Source organism: Anarhichas minor, unplaced genomic scaffold (genome assembly GCF_050575085.1).
Source record: "Anarhichas minor isolate MPS153535 unplaced genomic scaffold, ASM5057508v1 ptg000012l, whole genome shotgun sequence".
NCBI lineage: Eukaryota > Metazoa > Chordata > Actinopteri > Perciformes > Anarhichadidae > Anarhichas > Anarhichas minor.
Window position 1 is genome coordinate 397,692 of NW_027466458.1, and position 19,675 is coordinate 417,366.

The window sequence follows — 19,675 nt, forward strand, 5'->3', positions numbered from 1 at the left end:
GCAAATGAGTTGCACCACTTGAACCAAGTTTAGATTAAATCTCAACGCAACAACACTCCACTCTGCTCGGAATCCGCTGGAGAAAATAGAAATTATAGTAATTCCTCCTGGAGCAGTAGTGTGGGTGAGACTTGTAGCAACTGCATGCTGAATGTGTAGTTGGCATGGTTAGAAAACATATTGGATAAAAACAGTACCAGCCTCTGGTAAAACAAAAAAGAAAAAAAAGACATACATACTGTTTCTCCATGAATGATGTCTGTGTATCTAATCATTATGGCCATTCCCTCAATGAATTAGAACCAGTTTTAAATGAATTGTTCTTGGTATCTGCAATTCAGGTGCTTAATGGCACATATCCAAATATTAGTAGCTTATTATGTACATAGTTGTTTCTGTGCCCCCTCAGGTAACATGGGGCATTATACTGAGCTATTATTTAAAATGCATCATTTCGTCATGATTACCTCATCATTACTTGGCTCTCTCAAGAAAAAGTGGTGCATCATCCATACCCGACTGACAGCGGCTGATCATTAGATACTGGTTCATTACTTCAGTATCTAGCAGTCTGTTTTCTTAGTAACTTATTATCTTGCATATAATCCTTTATTTCAGAGTAATTCAGGAACTACTAATCAATAAGCAGTTCGTTCTTTCCTTTGTAATGGATTTTTGTAACATGCCGTGAGGTGTTACCTTTGGTTTGGCTTACCTGTCAAAGGCTTCGTCTGCAGGTAGGGGCGGTAGCGCCGTTTCACCAGCTGGCTTCAGCGTGAATGGGACATCTCCTACAACCGTGCACGTCACGGCCCCATTCTCTCCCTGGTCTCGGTCTGACACCTGAACCAGAGCCACGGGGGTGTCCACCAGGACGTTTTCCGGCACCAACGCTGCACCATCTCGGACCGGGATCCGTCCGATCTTTCGGATCTCCACGACGGGCACGTTGTCGTTTTCATCCCGGACGGCCAAAATCACAGTGGTGCGGTCGGTGCGGGGTGGCTGACCCCGGTCTCTGGCCGTCACTGTGAACCTCAGTTGCGCCACGTCTTCCCTGTCGATCCTGTGGAGGACGCTCAGCCATCCAGTGGACTCATCCAGGCGCAGGAGTCGCCGGACGGATTCGGTGGCCGCTCCGAAGACGTACTCCACCTGCCCGTTGACTCCAATGTCGCGGTCGGAAGCTCTGACCTGGAGGACGGGTGTACCTGGAGGGGCATTTTCTGCCATTTCTGCCTCGTACGTGGACCTCTCAAACTGCGGGCTGTTGTCGTTCACATCAGTGATGGAAACGCGAAGCAGGGCTTGGGAGGAACGTGGTGGGTTCCCTCCGTCTCGAACCCTGAGGACCAGTTCGTACGAGTCCTTTAGCTCGCGATCCAATGTGCCTTTCACAATGAGCTGCGGCTGTTTTTCGCCATCTGGTATATCTGCAACTTGCAGTTCAAACACAGTGCTCCTGGGTCCTCCTCCACTATCGCCACTTCTACCCCTCCGGTCCCCGAGCCCCTCCACTCTAGCGATGGGGTTCCCTGCTGCCGTGCGTCTCGTGGAACTCGGCCCAGTCGTGCCATCTTGAATCAGCTCGTAGCGGTCGATGCCATTCCGTCCAAAATCCCTGTCCGTTGCTGTGGGCAGCAGGTAAAGGGTTCCTATTGGACGATTCTCCTCCACCGAGAGCTGGAGCACAGGTGAGGGGAAGGAAGGTGTGTTGTCATTGATGTCAGTTATGACCACGCGGCCCTCAAACAGGTCCACCCAGCTCTGCAGGGGGCCAATCACTGACACCTCGAAGTCCAAGAAGCACTCGTTCTCGTCAAATATCATCTGGCACTGCTGGAGCTTCTCCCGGTCGATGCGCCGTGCACCCGTCGTCAGCTCACCTGTCACGTTGTCAATCTTGAAGAACTCTGAGCCGCTCTCCAAGGCGAAGGTGACGTCTCCGCTGCCCGTGCCCGCAGTGAGGCCAAGGTCGGCGGCCACGTTGCCGATCTTGACGTCGGGCGGGCCCTCCTCCGCCACCCGGTAGCGGAGGGCTGAGTCGGCGCCCGGCAGCTGAGTCAGCAGCTGCAGCGCAAGGACCACGAGGCTGAGAGCCTGCGCCGCGGAGGAGTGCACTGCGCCAAGCCTCTGCATGGCTCCTAATTCTTCCTCTCTCTCTCTCTCCTTCTCCGCTGTCTGCCTCCGAGCCGCGGCTCCTCTCCTCTTTATTGGTGCTTTGTGGTCCGATGCGGCTCACAGCGTGGGTGTTTGATTTATCCGTTTCTTACCTTCTTCTCTATCGCTCTCTGCGGACTGCCGCCTGAGGTCCGGGGCGAAGGTGAGAGAGCTTCCGCACTCTCACCGTATAGTTCACTTCGGCGGTGCGGACTCCTTTTCCTTTTTTTATTCTCCTCCTGTACTCTGCGGTGCTCCCCCCCCCCCCCCCCCCAACTTCTATAATAATAAGGTCTTGCCGGGCTGTTCACGCCACAAACATGTCAAAAAGCCCATCCTGCTGCGAAAACAAAGTCAACTAATTCACCAGCGTTTGATTAAATCCACTTCACTCCTTTATTTCCCGGAAATCGGAGAGCTGTCCCGCTGTCAAGATGGTTATCAGCTCATAATGCCATTTGTAAATTATTTTTAAATTGTTTTTATTCCAGTCACATTTGGGACAGCGGCTTTCTCACAGTTAGAAACTGCAATGCAGCACCACACAAAATAAGCAAAACACACTGCTCAGCTCTCCGGACGCCGATGAGAATGAACTCGCATCCCCAGAATAAGGAATGAAAGTCAGTTTGGGTAAAAAAAAAAAAGAAATATTAAAAAAAGTCTTTGGGATGCTGCTGCTTGGATCTTACCTTCAGAATTGGCTGCGTTTTCCTATTTTTTCCCTTCTTCCCCGCAGTGGAGCAACGTGCCAAGCCGAAGAATTCCTTCACGCAAGTTGCGAAGGAGACAAGAGTGCTTTTCAGAGCGAGTTTCTCCTGATATTTCTTATTTTTCCCCTCATCAAACAAAAGCAAATTAGAGCCTCTCTCGGTGGGGTTAGAGTGGAGATTCCAACATCCTCAGCATCGTCGTCAATCCAGCGTAATCCCATGCAGCCTGTGTTCGGGATGGATGTCTCGGTGACGGACCGAGTGTAGTAGATGCGTCTTTTTCCAAGAGTCCCGCATTCTCTCTCTCTTCCTGTGTGTGTGTCTCTCTCTCTCTCTCTCTCTCCTCCACATGCGCCTCCTCCTGCTTTTTTTCCCTCCTCTCACCTGCACTGCTTGGGACTGCTGCTGCCGATCTCCAGCGATGCTGCAGTCTCTCTCTATCTCTCTCTCTCTCTCTCCCCCCCCCCCCTCTCTCTCCCTGCTACTGCAACATTTTTTTCCCCGGCCGCGTAACTCGATCGCTGAGCTGTAACGGGAGAGGCAGTAGAGGCGGTGTTGGGTCGCCGTGTGTGTGTACGTCGGTTACCCCCCCCCCCCCCCCCCCTGTCATATAGGAAGATTAAATGGCTCCGTGTCCCGGCTGCTGACAGCTCCTGGTGGGAAAATATCTTTATTCACACATTCATACAAAGGACAAAGAGAGACGAGTGGTGATCTGGCTTTAATACAAGTCAGCTCAGTTGCTCAGTCGTATTTCTGCTGGTGCAGCTATTCTGCCGGGGCAGCGTGGAGGGCTTCATTCATTCTTTTCTGAAGGGGACAGAGATGGTCACTTATAGCCTACTTAATGGGAAATTGCTGAGATGTTCATTTATACAATAGGCCATACACATAGTAGCCTACACGGTCTAACGGCACTACAATAGTGTAATGAACCACTTAACTAATACATACAAAATACATATATGTATTTATAATACATATACAAATATGAATAAATACTGTTTTATTTACACTTTAAAAAAAAGAAGATATTGTTAGTTTTTGTATTGAGACGTGTTTTCTGTTTCTTGGCAGCATCCTCCACCTCGTAGCCTACACACAAGCATGCACACACAGAGCTGTGAGGATGCTGTTCTCTCGGCGGACCGACCTGCTCGGTGAGGAGCGCATTGCAGCATCGGGTCTGCTGCTGCTGTATTGAACACCACCGGGGCTTCCACGCCGGCGCTCTGTTAAAACCGCCTCTGCATGTCTAATTCTCCGAAGCCACTCAGACTCAGGACCAACTGTGCCTGGCTAGAAAAGTCGGGAGTCCCCCCCCCCCCCCCCCCCCCACACACACACAACCTAATGCTTTGTTGACCGAGTGAGGTGTGTGTAGCAGCTATTAGTGAACAGTTTATGGCTGGCAGAGAGTAAACAAAGACTGGCAAACTGCAGAGAGAGGCCTGTCTCTCTCTCTCTCTCTCTCTCTCTCTCTCTCTCTCTTCCTTTTCCATCTCTGCTCTCTCAGCTGCACCAGGAACAACTTGAGTGTGTGTGTTTGTGCTTGTGTGTGTGGGTCGATGTGCTTAGCATTCAGGAGACATCAGTACGCGTCCGCTCCAAGCGCACCCACGCCCTCTGTCGTTCGACCTACACGCACGCTTTTTTTTATTTTTTATTGTAGGAGAGATGTATATGTGCATGTAGCCGTGGCCTGAGTTAAGCTCAGTTTACTTTTACTACAGTTGATTTTGGAAAAATTCAAGTCACATTTAACCGAATGGAAAAAAAAAATCATCTAAAATAAACCTGCTGGCCTGAGCGTGCCATTATATCCAACCCATTAAGACATAATTGAGCATGAATCCTCTTTCATCAGCAAATTAACTGCGGTTTCAATTTGCATATTGAATGAAAAGTGAAATGTGTGTGTGTGTGTGTGTGTGTGTGTGTGTGTGTGTGTGTGTTGGAGTAAAAGGCATGATGTTCTTCTTTGGAGAAACATAGCCTGGGTTGACATCCATTTTTAGCCCGTTTGCTCCATCACAAAAGAGGATCACAGCTTCACCACGGCCCACCAGGATAACTGTGGAGAAAATGAAGACACGCTTGACATACGTATAGCATTTGGCAACTGTTCCAGTGAATTATCAGGGATCAAGCTGGCCAGATATCTTTTGTGAGCTTTCTTCAGGCTTTTTCAAGGCATATGTCGGCTATAAGCATTTCCATCCATCCGTTCATCTGTTCTTTTGTTCGGGTTAGAGTAGCACAAAACACAAATCAGAACAGCTCAAGCCCCCTTTCGTATGGTCTACCAGTTTTCGGTTCCTCTGATTTGAAACTGCTGGTAAAAAGAAAACAACTTTCACACTTCAATGTTCAATAGACTAAAGGACCAGCCATTTAGCAATCAGACAATCAGGCAATGTTATGCCGGTTTCCAAACCATGGGTTGAATCCCAACAGTTATGCAAGTAGAGTTATGTTCTAACCTAAAGTGGCAATCCTTAAGATTTCTGGTTGATGTAGAATTTATATTTGAGTGAAAACAAAGGATTTATTCTGAGAGTTTATGAGTCTTGGTCTGTGTCCAAAATTCCACACTAACATGCCATTTTTTAAAGAATTGTGTGTGTAGCCCTATTTGTTGTGTGTAAACACAATGGAGAAAAACTGATATATTGTTTGCCTCTGTGCCTCCATCGTTGTCCAAATTCTATCAATGAGCCACACTGTGATATGTTTCTTTATTATGATGAACATGGACACAGTCATTTATTTTGAGTCAGTCCCTCATTTAATCTGCAGCTGAAAATAGTTCCCAACAAATGCACAAATAAAGTTATGTGTGAGTAATGTTATTGCTAAGGTTAGTACTGTGTATTTTTGACCTGATTTACAGCTTTAGTAAGAATCCAATGGGCTTGTGGCTGACTCAGAAAGTACAGAGAGACAAGCTGGTACATTGTTGGTCATAGGATTCAGTGACAATAAGATAAACAGAGAACACTGCCAACCTTATCCTTTTGAAGTGGCCATCTTGAAGATGTTCCTTTAAATAAATGTCTGTTAGGTTGCTATCTATATTTGAAGGAGGTAACTCAGTGGCGATGGAGCCATTTGGTCCACTGATCAGTAGTATTGCAATATTTATATATTTGCAATATTACTAACTGGGTGCCTGTGGTGACATTCCCAGAAGAATTGCTCTATTACAGACTTTGACAATGCAGGTAATACTTGTTAGTAGGATGAATTCATGGTTGGTTTTGGTCTTTCATTGGAATTTGTTGACAAAAAAAGTAGAATGTCTTATCCTTTAATTATGAGCAACCATACATGTGCTTTAATAATTGATCAAGTTTTCAAACAGGCAGGGTTATCAAAGTAAACACGATAATAACATGTTAGCGTAAATTGGTTTTAACGCCACTTGTTTATTTTTTTATGCATTAACGCACACAAACACAGTACTTTCACCCAGGAGACCGGTGTTTGTGTCCCAATGTGTTGCTTATTTATTCAAAAGTTATGTGTTTCCCAAATGATGTTACGTCTTTCTTTGTTTATGTACTTATTTCAAGCCCAATCATGTCTAGGTGGTGCTGTTGCCTAAACGTTAGCAAGTGTTTTTCTCCCCAACCATGTGTTTATTGCGACCATAGCGGGGCGTAATAGTTTGACGTGCTGGGCTACCCGGTGTGCTAGAAAGTGACGCCAATATGTCTCACAAAGCGCCTTGATGTGACGAGTTGGGATGAGAACGTGTCGGACCACCAGTGGGAACTTTGTTTGCATGCATCGACTGTTATGGAGACGGAGAAGAGGCGCTTTGCTGAAGCACTTTAAAGCAGTGCAACATTGCACACGAAGTCAGCGCACTCAGCAGCGACTGTTGGACACAATTACATTGTGTGATTTGAATTAGGAGTGCGGGGGAACAGGGAGTGATCTCTGATAGTGAAGTAATAGGAAATTTAGCAGGTCACGGTGCCCTGCTGTTTTTCCCATTCCCTTTACGAAGGTTCTATAAATGTTAGAGTTTTCAAATGAATTCAGGACTGTCAATGTCAGAGGTGTGGGCAGGAGGCCTGAGTGAAAGACTACTTTTTCATGATTCATTCCATTTAGATTTACGAGTGTTATTTTATAATGGACTCCAGCTCAGCTGGAACGTCGACCAGCTCTTACAAAATTCCCTTACCCACTGTTTTCACAATCTATGTTGCAATGCCTCTAAGATCTACCATTTCCTTGAAAATTCTTCGTTTTTTTTCTCACATTTTCTACGCAAACGGCAGCATAAATCAGCACTGGTAATTGTTTATTGATTCTTCCTTTTTGGTGCAGGCACGCGAATGCAACTCCGCTCTTAGATTTGAGAGGCTGTCTGGTGACACAACACTTATTGTAGTGTACCTGTGGCACATTTGGTTGTTAGAGCACGAACACTAATGATGGAACCCCTAATTAGTTGCTCTCAACTGTGGTAGTCCTATCCGCGGAAGACTCTGCATCAAAGGCCTTAATGACTTCAGGCCTTTCGCTGTGACCTCAGTGGTCAAAAAGCCCTTTGACAGTCTTGTGTAGACTCACCTTGATCACTTCACAAACCGCCCCCCGCCCCTGGATTCTCTATGCGGAAGGATCCCGCCTGGTGGTGGACTTTAGCTCACCGCTCACCGCTTTGATCCGTGAACTGCTTCACGCTAAGCTCCATGCCTGCCTCCCCCTGTCATGGGATAAGCAGCTCTCTGATAGGTAGGGGGAGAGCAAATGAGGCTGGGGACGGCCAAATCCAATACCCTGACAATCACCCGGATGAAACTCCAGGGACGTGCGCTCTTTTAGCTCGGGCAACCACAGACAACTACGAGCGGAATGTGCTCAAAACAGCGGAATTGAGGGCTGACTTGAGAGGGATCTCTGTGTGCCTTTACCTTACTGAGAACAATTGGATTCCTGTCAACCACGGTCTGAGCCATGATAGAAAGCCTATGAATATTGTGTTGTACAAAATGGTAGAAGGAAAATGCACTTCTTGAGCTAATGGAGGAAATATAACTGTTAGTTATTACCGAGTCCATCCCATAGACTGTATATAAGAAGTGGACGTTTTCGTCGGGACGTCAAGCTTTTTAAATTTTTTTAAACTGCTGTTTTAAAGCCTTTAGTTTGACGTTTTTCTCCCATCACCAGCCTGAATTACGGTCATCGCCATCTTGGCTTTTTGCAACCAGTGAACGGAAGTGACCATATTTGGAATGCGGGGGAGTGAAGTAGAGATGCCGAATACGGCTCTGGTAGCGGTAGAAATCTGTCAATCACAAGATAGCCACGCCCTAAAGCATACACTGCTTTATGGTCTATTTCACTTGAAAAGACTTGAAACTAGAGATTATTGTTATTGATATTGTTTCAAGGTAGTTTCTGAGAGTAAGACCAGGGTTAAATCAATTCCTATTAGTCGTGATAGAAACAATAAAGTATTGCACTGTCAGCGCCGACGTGGGTCACAGGCCTTCTTTTATATTGACATACATTTGGGATATAATATTGCATTTCCCATGTAAACACTTCCAACACAATTGGAATAGCTTAATCACAACTGCAAACACTTCTAGAGGTGGGCCGCATTAGGTGGGATGCCAATTAGTAGCATTTGTCAGCAAGATAAAGCCTTGTAATCAGCAGCTTGTAATTTGATGTCTTTTTATAAAGCAACATGAAACAACTACTGTAACAGCGCTCTAAGGAGGCCAAATCATTTGCGCTCTAACTGCAGGAGTATCAGTCAAAAAGCTGTTAAAATATTCAATATGTCCAAGGGAAGAGTCTCCATTATCGTGACAGCATATGCCAACTCAGACAAACTGCAGTGACAAAGAGGAACAAGCTGAAACGAACCAGCAGGGATGTGACACATTTACAGAGGTTTACAAATGCTGCTAATTGTCCTGCAAGTATTTTGTTACTTCATCAACATTTTTTAAAAGTGTATCTGTCCTTTCCTATCCTATGCTGTTCATCCATTTAAGCTGAACTTAAACTTGTAATGCTGCATGCAATGTCCCGACATACCCCTGTATCAATGTTGACTTATTTGACTGTAGTTTTGCTACATAACTTCAATACTTTGCCTATGCCAGTAAATAAAGTTATGTTTTACAGTTTTTTACATAACAAACAAACATATTTTAACCTAAACCACAATCTTTTCCTGAACCCAGCCAAGTAGTTTTGTTGATACCTGGTACCTGGAATGTCATAGTTATTAAGTACACAGTCATAGTCACATAGTCGTAACATATGGCCACTGACCAAGCTGGAGTATTTGACGTCAGGACGTGTCAGAAGTGTTGGTTTAAAGCACATTTAATGCAAGATGACAGTATTTCTACCAATGTTTGAGATATTTGGCTATTGGAAATGGAGGAGTTATAGATAAAGTATTTGGAATAGGCCTACGTGAGTATTTGGGTATTTGTGAGTTTAAGAAATTTGAGTTGATATTTTGGAATCTTTTAATATTTAAAGTATTTGAGTTGTTGAGGTAAATTTATATTTGAGAGATTCTGAGTATTATTGACATTTAAAGGTGGTAATTGAAGGTCCTAAAGGTATCTGTTTGAGGTGTAGTTTGTATAACTCTACCAAGAGCGAGGCAGAGGAATCACACTTTTGTTTACTTGATTTTTGCCTAAAAACAAAATAAAAATTGAGCAACAAAATACTTTTTGTTTTTTTTATTACAATATTTTTTTACTACTTTTTTATTACTATTTTTTTACTACTTTTTTATTACTATTTTATTACTATTTATTACTATTTTATTACTATTTATTACTATTTTATTACTATTTACTACTATTTTATTACTATTTAATTAAAGTCGTGGTATGTGTATTGTTTTATGTGGTTTATTTTTACTTCATTTTTTACAACCTACTAACTAGGTAAAGGATCTCGTAACTAGAGGCGAGGCCATAGATACACTGTATAGACACTGAATAGACTGAATATTAGTACGTAGGCAGTCGCTAGTGATTATATCTCAGATTGGTATTCTGATCTATGCACTGTTTGTCCCAGAGAACATGTACAGTAGTAGTTTTCTAGTTGATACACTCGCCTTTTTACCTTTTAATGTTTTTGGAGAATATAGTTTTCCTGGACTAAAGTGAAACGATCTTCACCAGGCCACAGAACAAATCTACACTTTCTGTGACCATGTCTGTGAAGAGCTTCCCTGTGGGATTTTCAGCACTAGCAGGATAGACTGACAGCAGCCCACCAATCCCTGCAGGGTATCCCAAGATCAGGTGGGATATATAGTGCCTCTTATCCTGGTGTATCTGCCCGGTTCTCATCACTCATCAACCTGGTAGGCTGATTGATGTTTAAATGGCCCAACACCAACGCTTTTTTGATAGCTACAGGTGTTTGTATGGTAATTAAAGATGAGCATTTTGATGTACTGCTAAGTGAAGAAGCTTTTGAAATTTCTGTTTTAATCTGACAGACTGATACACGTTAATAAAAACACACTGGGAATAGCTGGTAAAATATGATTTGAACCTCTGCAGAGTCTGACAGAGACGTTTTATTTAGAGAAAGAATACTTTAGTTCACCGTGTACTATTTTTAAACTAGCTATCGCATTACCTGTGAAAATAAAACTAAAAACTAAAAAGAAACAGTTGGCATAGTAATAAAATATATTAATATAAAAGGGACAGAAATAATGTTGTAGCGACAGATTACTATTTACTTCCAGGCATTAATAATATAGCTACAGTCAGAAAAAGTATTTATATCTAGATACATTCCTGATCAACTGAGTTCTTGCCAACGTCATCCAACTCTCAATGGAAAAGCTAACAACAAAAGTAACAATTAACATTTCAGTATTTCAAACTTGTTAGTAAATACTTGTTATCCATAAGTTGTCATGCATATTATCATTGTAAAAAACATACTAAACTAGAATTACCGCTATACAAAAACTACAACCAGTCAAGTTGTAGTTTTCATCCGTGTCTGTCCGAAATGTCGTCACCTCCTCATTTCATCCTATCAGATATTTGTGTGATTTTGTCATAACTAGCATATGAATTCATGAGTCATGGCCAAAAAATGTGCTTTGTGAGGTCAAAGTGACCTCTGACCACCAAATTCGAATCCGTTCAACCTTAAGTCCAAGTGGACCTTTATGCCGGAATTTGAAGAAATTCCCTGATGTTCACGAGGATTGAGCGGACGGAAACATAACATGCCATAACGTCGGCGGCTGTCACTGGCGCGGAGTCACAAAAATGCAGACCAACCAGGTGAGTATGGCTGTGACGCTTGGAGTGAAGTTTTCTTATTACTGCTGTAACTTCTATAAACAAATGCCCTCAGGATCTGAATTAGTTATATCAGTATTGGAGTGTTTGGCAAGTTACTGTTAAGTTCAAACCACCACTGCCTCTCTTCTACATGACTACCATATTTGTTTCCAGAGGGACTGATCGTTTCCTCTTGCCTCTGTGTTCACAGTTTAGGCTTTTTGAATTTCTTAATTCTTCGGAAAAAAGATCTACAAGGCCACATCAGTATTGGAGCGGATTAACCGGCCAGTCAGAAGTGCGAAAATCCTTCTTCACACGTTTTTTAAATTGACCTTAGCCTATAAACTGAGAATAAGGAAGGCGACTTTACTTCTCTCTCTCTCTCTCTCTCTCTCTCTCTCTCTCTCTCTCTCTCTCTCTCTCTCTCATTCAGCCATTATCCCCTCCACACACACGTATACAGTATACTATATACAGTATATATATATATACATATAAAAAATCATGATGCAGGAAGTGGAAATTAAAATCATCTCACACGCATACAAAACAAACTTGGTCTATGAATCCATAACATACATAATTGCACACATGCTATTCTTGTTTCCATTTACTATTACTTTACTATCATACTTATGTAAATCAGATGGTTACACACACACACACACACACACACACACACACACACACACACACACACACACACACACACACACACACACACACACAGTGAGTCACTTGCTTTATTCCTAGTGATCCTTCATCTCTCTGAATCCCTCTCCGAGGTTTCTCTCTCTCATGCCGTCTACAGAGCCGTCACTGAGAGAGGTTTCACACATCTCTCTTTGCACTCAAGCTCGACCATACAGCGAATTATAGCTCTTATGTCTCTTTTGTGACAAAAAAAGAAGAAGAAATAAACAAAAGAAATCCCTCTTGAGCCACCACGGTGGCCATTGGCTTTGTTGCTGCATTACAATTGAGCCGGCTTTGCTGCAGCGGAAAGAGAAAAAAACAAAAAGGCCATAATGCTGAGCAAAACGGTCAGCATTATTGTAAAAAATCCAGTCTACGCCAGTGTTTTATATTTATATTGCTCAGTCAAAGAAACTGTAGAGAAATCAGCAACAATTCATTATTCAGTAAACATTCCGAATAATCATCAAAACAGAGGAAATCTTCATGCAGATTAAGGCTTTGGATCACACGAGGCTCATGCTTGCTTTATCAAAGAAATGCACGCATTTACATTTAGTTTCTAACCCAGATATTGTGTCCCACACGTCGAAAAGTCATTGCGTCTCCGGCTGCAGCAACATCAACGATCATCACAGTTGACAGTAAACAAGCTCCTCCTGCAGCTCAAGAAGTACTTCCGGGAAGTAAAACAGGTAAAAAACACAGACGATCGTTATGCAAAGAAGAAGAAAAAAACATTAAATAATCAAAGTACAGGATTTGCTTCCAATTTCACATTTTGCTTTGTCAATCGTACAGATGTGATTATTAAAATCCTTATTCCATATTAAAATGACATAAGGAGCAAGGGTTGAATTATGTCTCTACTCTTTTTTTAATCACTTTAAGAATATTAATATAAAGCACTTTTGACAAGTTCTTAGTCGCTGTCTTTGCCATTACTGTCTCTCCAACACACACACACACACACACACACACACACACACACACACAAAATAATATAGTTTAATTCAAGCTGTGGCAGCCTTAGTCTTAAACTCTCAATAGCGGCGGTGAATGGCTCTCCCAGCAGCGCCCCTGGAACGTCATCAGCTTCGGAAATGCTGACAGGCCGAAAAAAGCAGCTGAGTCATTCTTAATGAAGATCAGGAAGCTTTTCCTCTCCTTCCCTCCTTTCCTTCCATCATCAGAATAACAAGCGTGCTGGCACAGACAGCACGGGCTTATCCCACTGGAAATTCACTGCTACAGCACTAGCTGTCAAAAAGTTACAGGCCGTCGACAAATAAAAGGCAGGGCCGGAACAAATTTGTACTTTTTCCACGCTTCACCTTTATTCGTCAGAACAGGTCCCCCCCCCCCCCCCCCCCCCCACCACCACCAGCGACCCCTCCTCTGATGAAGGCTCTTGATTCGCATTGTTCAAAATCTCATAATAACGTTGTTGAGATATCCACGATGGCCGCAGAGCGACCGCTAAAGTAAAACCAAAGCGGGAAAATATCAAACAAAAAGACTAATGAAGATCCAGCAGGCTCTAAATCTTTTGTATCAGATATCCGTTGCGGCAGACATCATACGTTTATTGTAGCCGCAATCCCTCGAGGGAAGAGCAAACCACAAACAATGCACAGTGACGTCCTCGCAAACATTATTCCCGGCGCTAAACAGCATTGCAGTTAAAACTCTGGAATTCCCGGCATTGTGCGGACCGAACCGTTTGTCACAGACTCAATCATGCGTGGAGCAGAAAGTATGCGCAGCTGTCAAGCGGCATTCATAAATAACAGGTCGATGATTTGGGGAAAATAAACTGACCGAGGATGCAGATAATGGCGGGAAAACCTCCTGTCCTTTTTGTGCCCGCGGATTGGCGTGTTCGGCCTCGAGATGCTTTTGATGCAATTCAATTAGCAAAATACTTGTGGTTACAGAGTCAACCGGTTCCGATGATTATTCAGCGCGGCAGTTGAGGGTCGAGACTTTATAAATCAGCTTGAACGACTCCCTTTTTTTGCACTTGAACATCAGTCGTGCTTCCGGGGTTAAAGGAAAAGAAGATGCGCAACATGTAACGTCGCAATAACAGAATGCCATGTGCGCGTAAAAATGGCGATGGGAGATGCAGAAGACGAAGAGGAAAGAAAGGAAAGATTCGGCGGCTGAAGGGAGCCGATTAAGTCCCGTAATGAGTGTGCTGTAATCTTGGCAGTGTTGCTCTCATCATTTGTTTATTTCTCCTCACACCTGCCCAGACGTGGCGCTCCACAATGTTTCCCCTCTTCATTAGCAAAGAGAGCTGCCGCTGCGCCCTAATGCGTGTACTCGGCTGATGTTCATGTCCCGGGCGCTTGGGGTCTTGTTTGTGTGTGTGGCTCTGAGTCTCCGTAACTCCACGCTGGCATATATACAGTATATATATATATATATATATATATATGTATATATACATACATGATGCAGGAAGTGGAAATTAAATTCATCTCACACGCATACAAAACAAACTTGGTCTATGAATCCACAACAATTGCACATTCTTGTTTCCATTTACTATTACCTTACTATTATACTTATGTAAATCAGATATGCTAGCACACACACACAGACACACATTCTCTCTCCTACTTAGTTTCATCCAGGCTGTAGGTTCTGGAGAAAGGTATAAGAGCAGATAGGTCTTTACAGAGCAGCGAGTATGCACAATGCACACACACACATACACACACACACACACACACACACACACACACACACACACACATACACACAATATACATATATATATATATATATATATATATATATATATATATACATCCGTATGTATATATTTTACCTTCTGATTAAACTCCTGCGGAGAGGAGATGCACCCGCGTCTCCGCAAACCCCTCCCACTTTTGACCTTTCTGTCGAACGCGTGCACGTGTCCACACAAGCGGGTGATGGATGGTGTTATTACCTGAAGCTTTTAAGGGGCAGAAAGGTGCTCAAGAGAACAAACACACCTGCCTGTTTGTGCTTTATCATCAGGAATTAACCCCCCCCCCCCCCCCCACACACACACGCACACACTATGGGACACACACACATGCGATATTATATAAACATTAGCATTTAGCAAACGGAAGACAGTGCGTTCTCACCCAATTTTTGTTTTCCGCGCGCACACGCTGTCACCTGTGAAAATTATTCATTAATGATTTATTGAGAGGCGCCCATGCTTAAGAAGCCACATTAAGCTTTGCATTTCCGACCTGGCATTAAGCACAGATAAACACGCTCACGTACGCACATATAGATTTTTTTATTTTTTTATTATACACTCATTGTTGCCAGAATGGATTAGCATAAGGGCATCTTAGCACTCGGCATGACCTTGCTTTGTTTTGCTCGACGGAACAAACATACCACGGAGGAAGAAAAGTAAGTTGTTTCATGTGTGTGTGAGTGCTTGCGTGTGTGAGTGTGTGTGTGTGTGTGTGTGTGTGTGGGGGGGGGGGGGGGGGGGGGGGGGGGGGGCTGATCATGCTCCCAGTTAAAAGTGATGACTCAAGACGCGTAGCGTTTTTTGCAGATACTCCACATGTCACTAGGACTGCTAATAAAGACATATTGCTTTCACCGGTCTCTCTTCCTTACTCCCCCCCTGTTCTGTCTCCCCCATCTCCATTTTTGCTGATTACTTTGCAGCATTAATATTTCATGTGTAATGTGGCTCTTTTGGATAGTGTGAGCATGTGTGTGCGCGTGTGCATGTGTGTGTGTGTGTGTCTGTGCCGCAGTATCAGATTCTGCTCTCACAGCTGTCGGCTGGTCTTGGCTTGGTTGTGATCTGTCTGTCTGCCTCTCAACCTTCAACCTCTCCCGTTTCACTCTCCTCTCCTTTCTTCATCTGCATCCCCCCATCCTTACATCCCTCTGTTGCTTCGCCCCCCCCCCCCCCCTTATCGTTTCCTCTTCCCACTTCCTTGGGGTTTTTATCTTCTTCCACAGCATCCTCCTGCCTCTCCCTCGATGCCCTCTCCATCCCTTCCTCGGAGCCTTTGTCTTTTGCATTGCTTTCAATCTCTGGCTTCACTCTGGATGTTTTCACCTCTCTGCCATTCTGTCTTAAATTTTTTTTATTTATTTTTTTGTTCAAATCTTGGCTTTAACTTGAGAAATGTAGAGATATATGTGAAAACAAAACGGCAGCACACATAACATGTCACGGCTTTCAGAGATGTATTAAAGCTCAATGGACGCCCATGGGAACGTACTTGATTGCAACGCGCTTCAGTAATTTCTACGATGGCTTATACATGCATCACTCGCTTGCTGAGTAGGATTAATTGAAGGCCCATGTTTGGTTTGGGTTGCAGCAGGGTGAAATGAATGAATGAATGAATGAATGAATGAATGAATGAATGAGTGGAGTGCATACGAATCTGCGGTGCGTTACGCTTATAACAAAATAAAGAAACTATAATTCAACGCATCAATGTTAAACTTCAGGCTTAGTTCAACATAAAAAACAGAAAGGAAAAGAATTTAATCTCTTTTGCACATAGCCTGCGAGCGGTTGAAAAACAATTTCTTCTCAGCCTCCTCATGTCACACACCTGTGTCTGTTTCTAAACGATGATTATGTCATTTCAAACTCAAACTGCGACACTGTGTAGTTCTAAATAAAGATGGCTCCTACAGTGTCATGTCTTTAAAATAAATTGAATGCAGTGGTGGAGGAAGACATATTTATTTACTTACTCTGCCTCAAGTAAAAGTGCAAATCTATTTGCATTAAAATACACTTACAGTACTAAAAGTAAAAGTGTACATTATGACCAATTGTCCATCTCAGAATAATGATTGACTTATAATTATTGATGCACCAATATGTATATCACTTGCATGTTGCAGCTGGTAAAAGTGGGGCTTAAGGGATCAATAAAATTACCAAATAATTGACGTGGAGTAAAGAGTACAATATTTGCACTTCATCATTTTTTTCCTTCTGAAAGTGAAGTTGGACTGTGAAGATGGATAAGGTGGATGACAAAAATAAACAGCGGGGATTCGTGATACATGTGATGCCAGTCTCCCGTTGCGTGACAGTACTTCCTGTCCAACTCTTGACTCTCTCTGTTGGGCGAGCGAGGCAGCAGTCAAGTGAAAGCCTCGAATATAACAGGAGTGATGTGTAGGATTGGGTGCGACCTCTCCGGCAAATTGGGGGTCGACAGGAGTTTTTAGAATAGTCTCGGAGTGTGTTTAGAGATGAGTATGCAAAGTTCTCCTCATAAAACGCTGCCACAACTCCGAAGAGTTCAGAGGTTGGAACGGCTTTATATTGCCAGTCGTAAAGCATCTTTAAATGTCTCCTTAGGCAGCCCTCCTTGCTGCTGTTTGCAAGTGCGTGTGCGTGCATGTGTGAGTGTGTGTGTGTGTGAGAGAGACAGTCTGTGTGCTCCAAAAGCCTCCTGCTGATTACCGGCACACACTGTTCCCTGCACCTTAATGAACAGAATCACCACTGACACACACACTTTCCATTTATTACCCTTGTCTCTCATAAAGGAATTTCCGCGCATGCGCTTCCGGCGAGGGTGTGCGTTTCTGTGTGTTCCTGCCAGCGTATGTATACACGTGTGCGTGTGTATGTGTGTGTGTGTATGCATTAACTCTGCTCCACCGCGGGCCCAGGCATGTGATTGGCCGCAGATGAGAGCTGAGGTTGGCACGGCGACATTTCCGCAGAAGGCCGTAAAGCAGTAGGCCTGGAGCGCGGGCAGCATCTGCCCCTCGGCCACTGCCAAGGCACACGCACACACACACACACACACACACACACACACACACACACACACACACACACACACACACACACACACACACACACACAGCTAGATGCATGGATTTGAATAAACACTCACATAGATTGTCATACGTGTATTGACACACACTTGATAATTCTCTCGTTTAGCCCCGGCCCCGCTGTCCCTCGCGCCAGTCTATCCTCTCTCCTGGCACCCGTCCGGCATTCTCTCACTCTGCTGACCTCTCTACGTCCGTCCGTCCTCTTCCATCTCTGCCAAAGCTTTGTCCCCCCCCACCCCCACCACATCCCCATAAGCCGCCTCGTATTCAATTCTCCGGCCCTCCGCTCTGTTTGTCTTTCCTCTAAGCTGTCCCTTTCCATCACCGCTCTGAGGTAAACTGTATCCGGCGACCCACTTCTCCGGCGCCGCGCTCATTCTCCTCCCTCACCACCTTTCCTGCCCTGCGACAGCACCGCACACTCATTACAGGCCTGCCCCTGCCCCTGCTCTCTCACACACACACACACACACACACACATTTACCAAACACACACACACACACACAGAGTCACTGCTCTGCCACCCACGCTTGGGCTGTTGTGGCCAGGAGATTCTGTCATAACTCAAAGGCTGACCTTTCATAAGCCACTGCTTCAGACAGATGAATAGCCCCGTAGCACTGTGTGTGTGTGCAGTTGGCGTGTGTGCGTGTATGTGTGTGTGTGAGTGAGAGAGTTTGGGTTCGATAGTTGTTGGTGAGCTCACTTTGGTTTTGTGTAGTTTTGTGTGCATGGGGGAGGAGTGGGAACGCATCATGGGTTTGAGCTTGTGTTCAAGTGTTTGTGTGTGCACACGTGCGTACCCGTTTGTGTTTGTGCGTGTGTGTGTGTGTGTGTGTGTGTGATAAAGGCTGTGGCCTGGGCAGAAACAGAGAGGGGTGACTGAACAGTGTGGATAACAGAAGTGAATCAGAGCCATAAGAATTAAACAACACACCTTTTATCCACATTCATCTTGTTACTGTTTTTCATCCGTGCATCAATATTATGAATAAATGATTAAATTAATAATTCAAATGTGCTTGTATATATTATTTTATATTCGCATTGGTGAGGACCTCAAAACTGCGTGGGCTTGTTTATTCCAGTGTGCTTTACTGAGACTCTGTGTTCTCGGAGGCCCTCTGGTCATGTCAGCACGCTATTGATAATCAATACAGCCTCTGTCCCACTATTTCTACATCAAAGCAGTTTTAGTCTCTCTCACGTCGACTACGTAAAAACCCAAGTGGGTATAGAAATCTGCATATTGTTGCACACAATCGTAGTGAATACGAATATGCATGCACACACATGGAAAATAACAGACGAGGAGCCTTCTCTCGTCGGTTATTTCTTTTCCTGAGGAAATTAAAGGATCCTGAGCTGAAATGTCGAACCTGCACATTGTTACTGTAAATCTTTTGTTTGAAGCACTTTGCTTGTTATCTTATTGTGACAAATGCAATAGCACTTCAGGTCTATCTTCCCCTGTCTCCATGATATCTACAAAAGCCATGGTAACAATGTTGCCATGACCACCTAAAACCACTGGCAACAGAGTACACATTTGGAAAGTAATGTAAAATATGATACTAAAGATTTCTTTCCAAGGACACGATGTGATTGATGATTTTTTTTTGTTGAAAAAAGTCACTTTTTTAGGGCTGTATCTAGGCAGAAACATGCAAAAAAAAAAATCTTGAACACACACGCATGTAAAAAAAAAAGAAGAAAAAGATACACACAACACACCCTGCCAGAGCATCTGCTCTTAAGTAGAGATAAATTATGGATCATGTTCCCGCTCACAGCCTCGTGCCGGAGCCAGACGAGAAGTTTCGGGGCGAAATATGCTGAGACGGCATCCCGTCTCGGTCAGATGTGAGCAAAGAAATGTCGCGGATGACATATAGATTGACACTTGGCCCAGAAACACTGAA

At 43.9% G+C, this 19,675-nt stretch overlaps 1 protein-coding gene across 1 annotated transcript in view; it reads right to left on the reverse strand.

The window, feature by feature from the left end:
* Nucleotides 1–2,139, reverse strand: part of pcdh7a (protocadherin 7a) — a 37,287-nt gene extending 35,148 nt beyond the window's left edge. The window contains exon 1 of the mRNA XM_076090828.1: nt 716–2,139. Coding sequence (XP_075946943.1) covers nt 716–2,139 — 1,424 coding nt within the window. The remainder of the gene's footprint in view (nt 1–715) is intronic.
* Nucleotides 2,140–19,675: the final 17,536 nt, after the last annotated feature.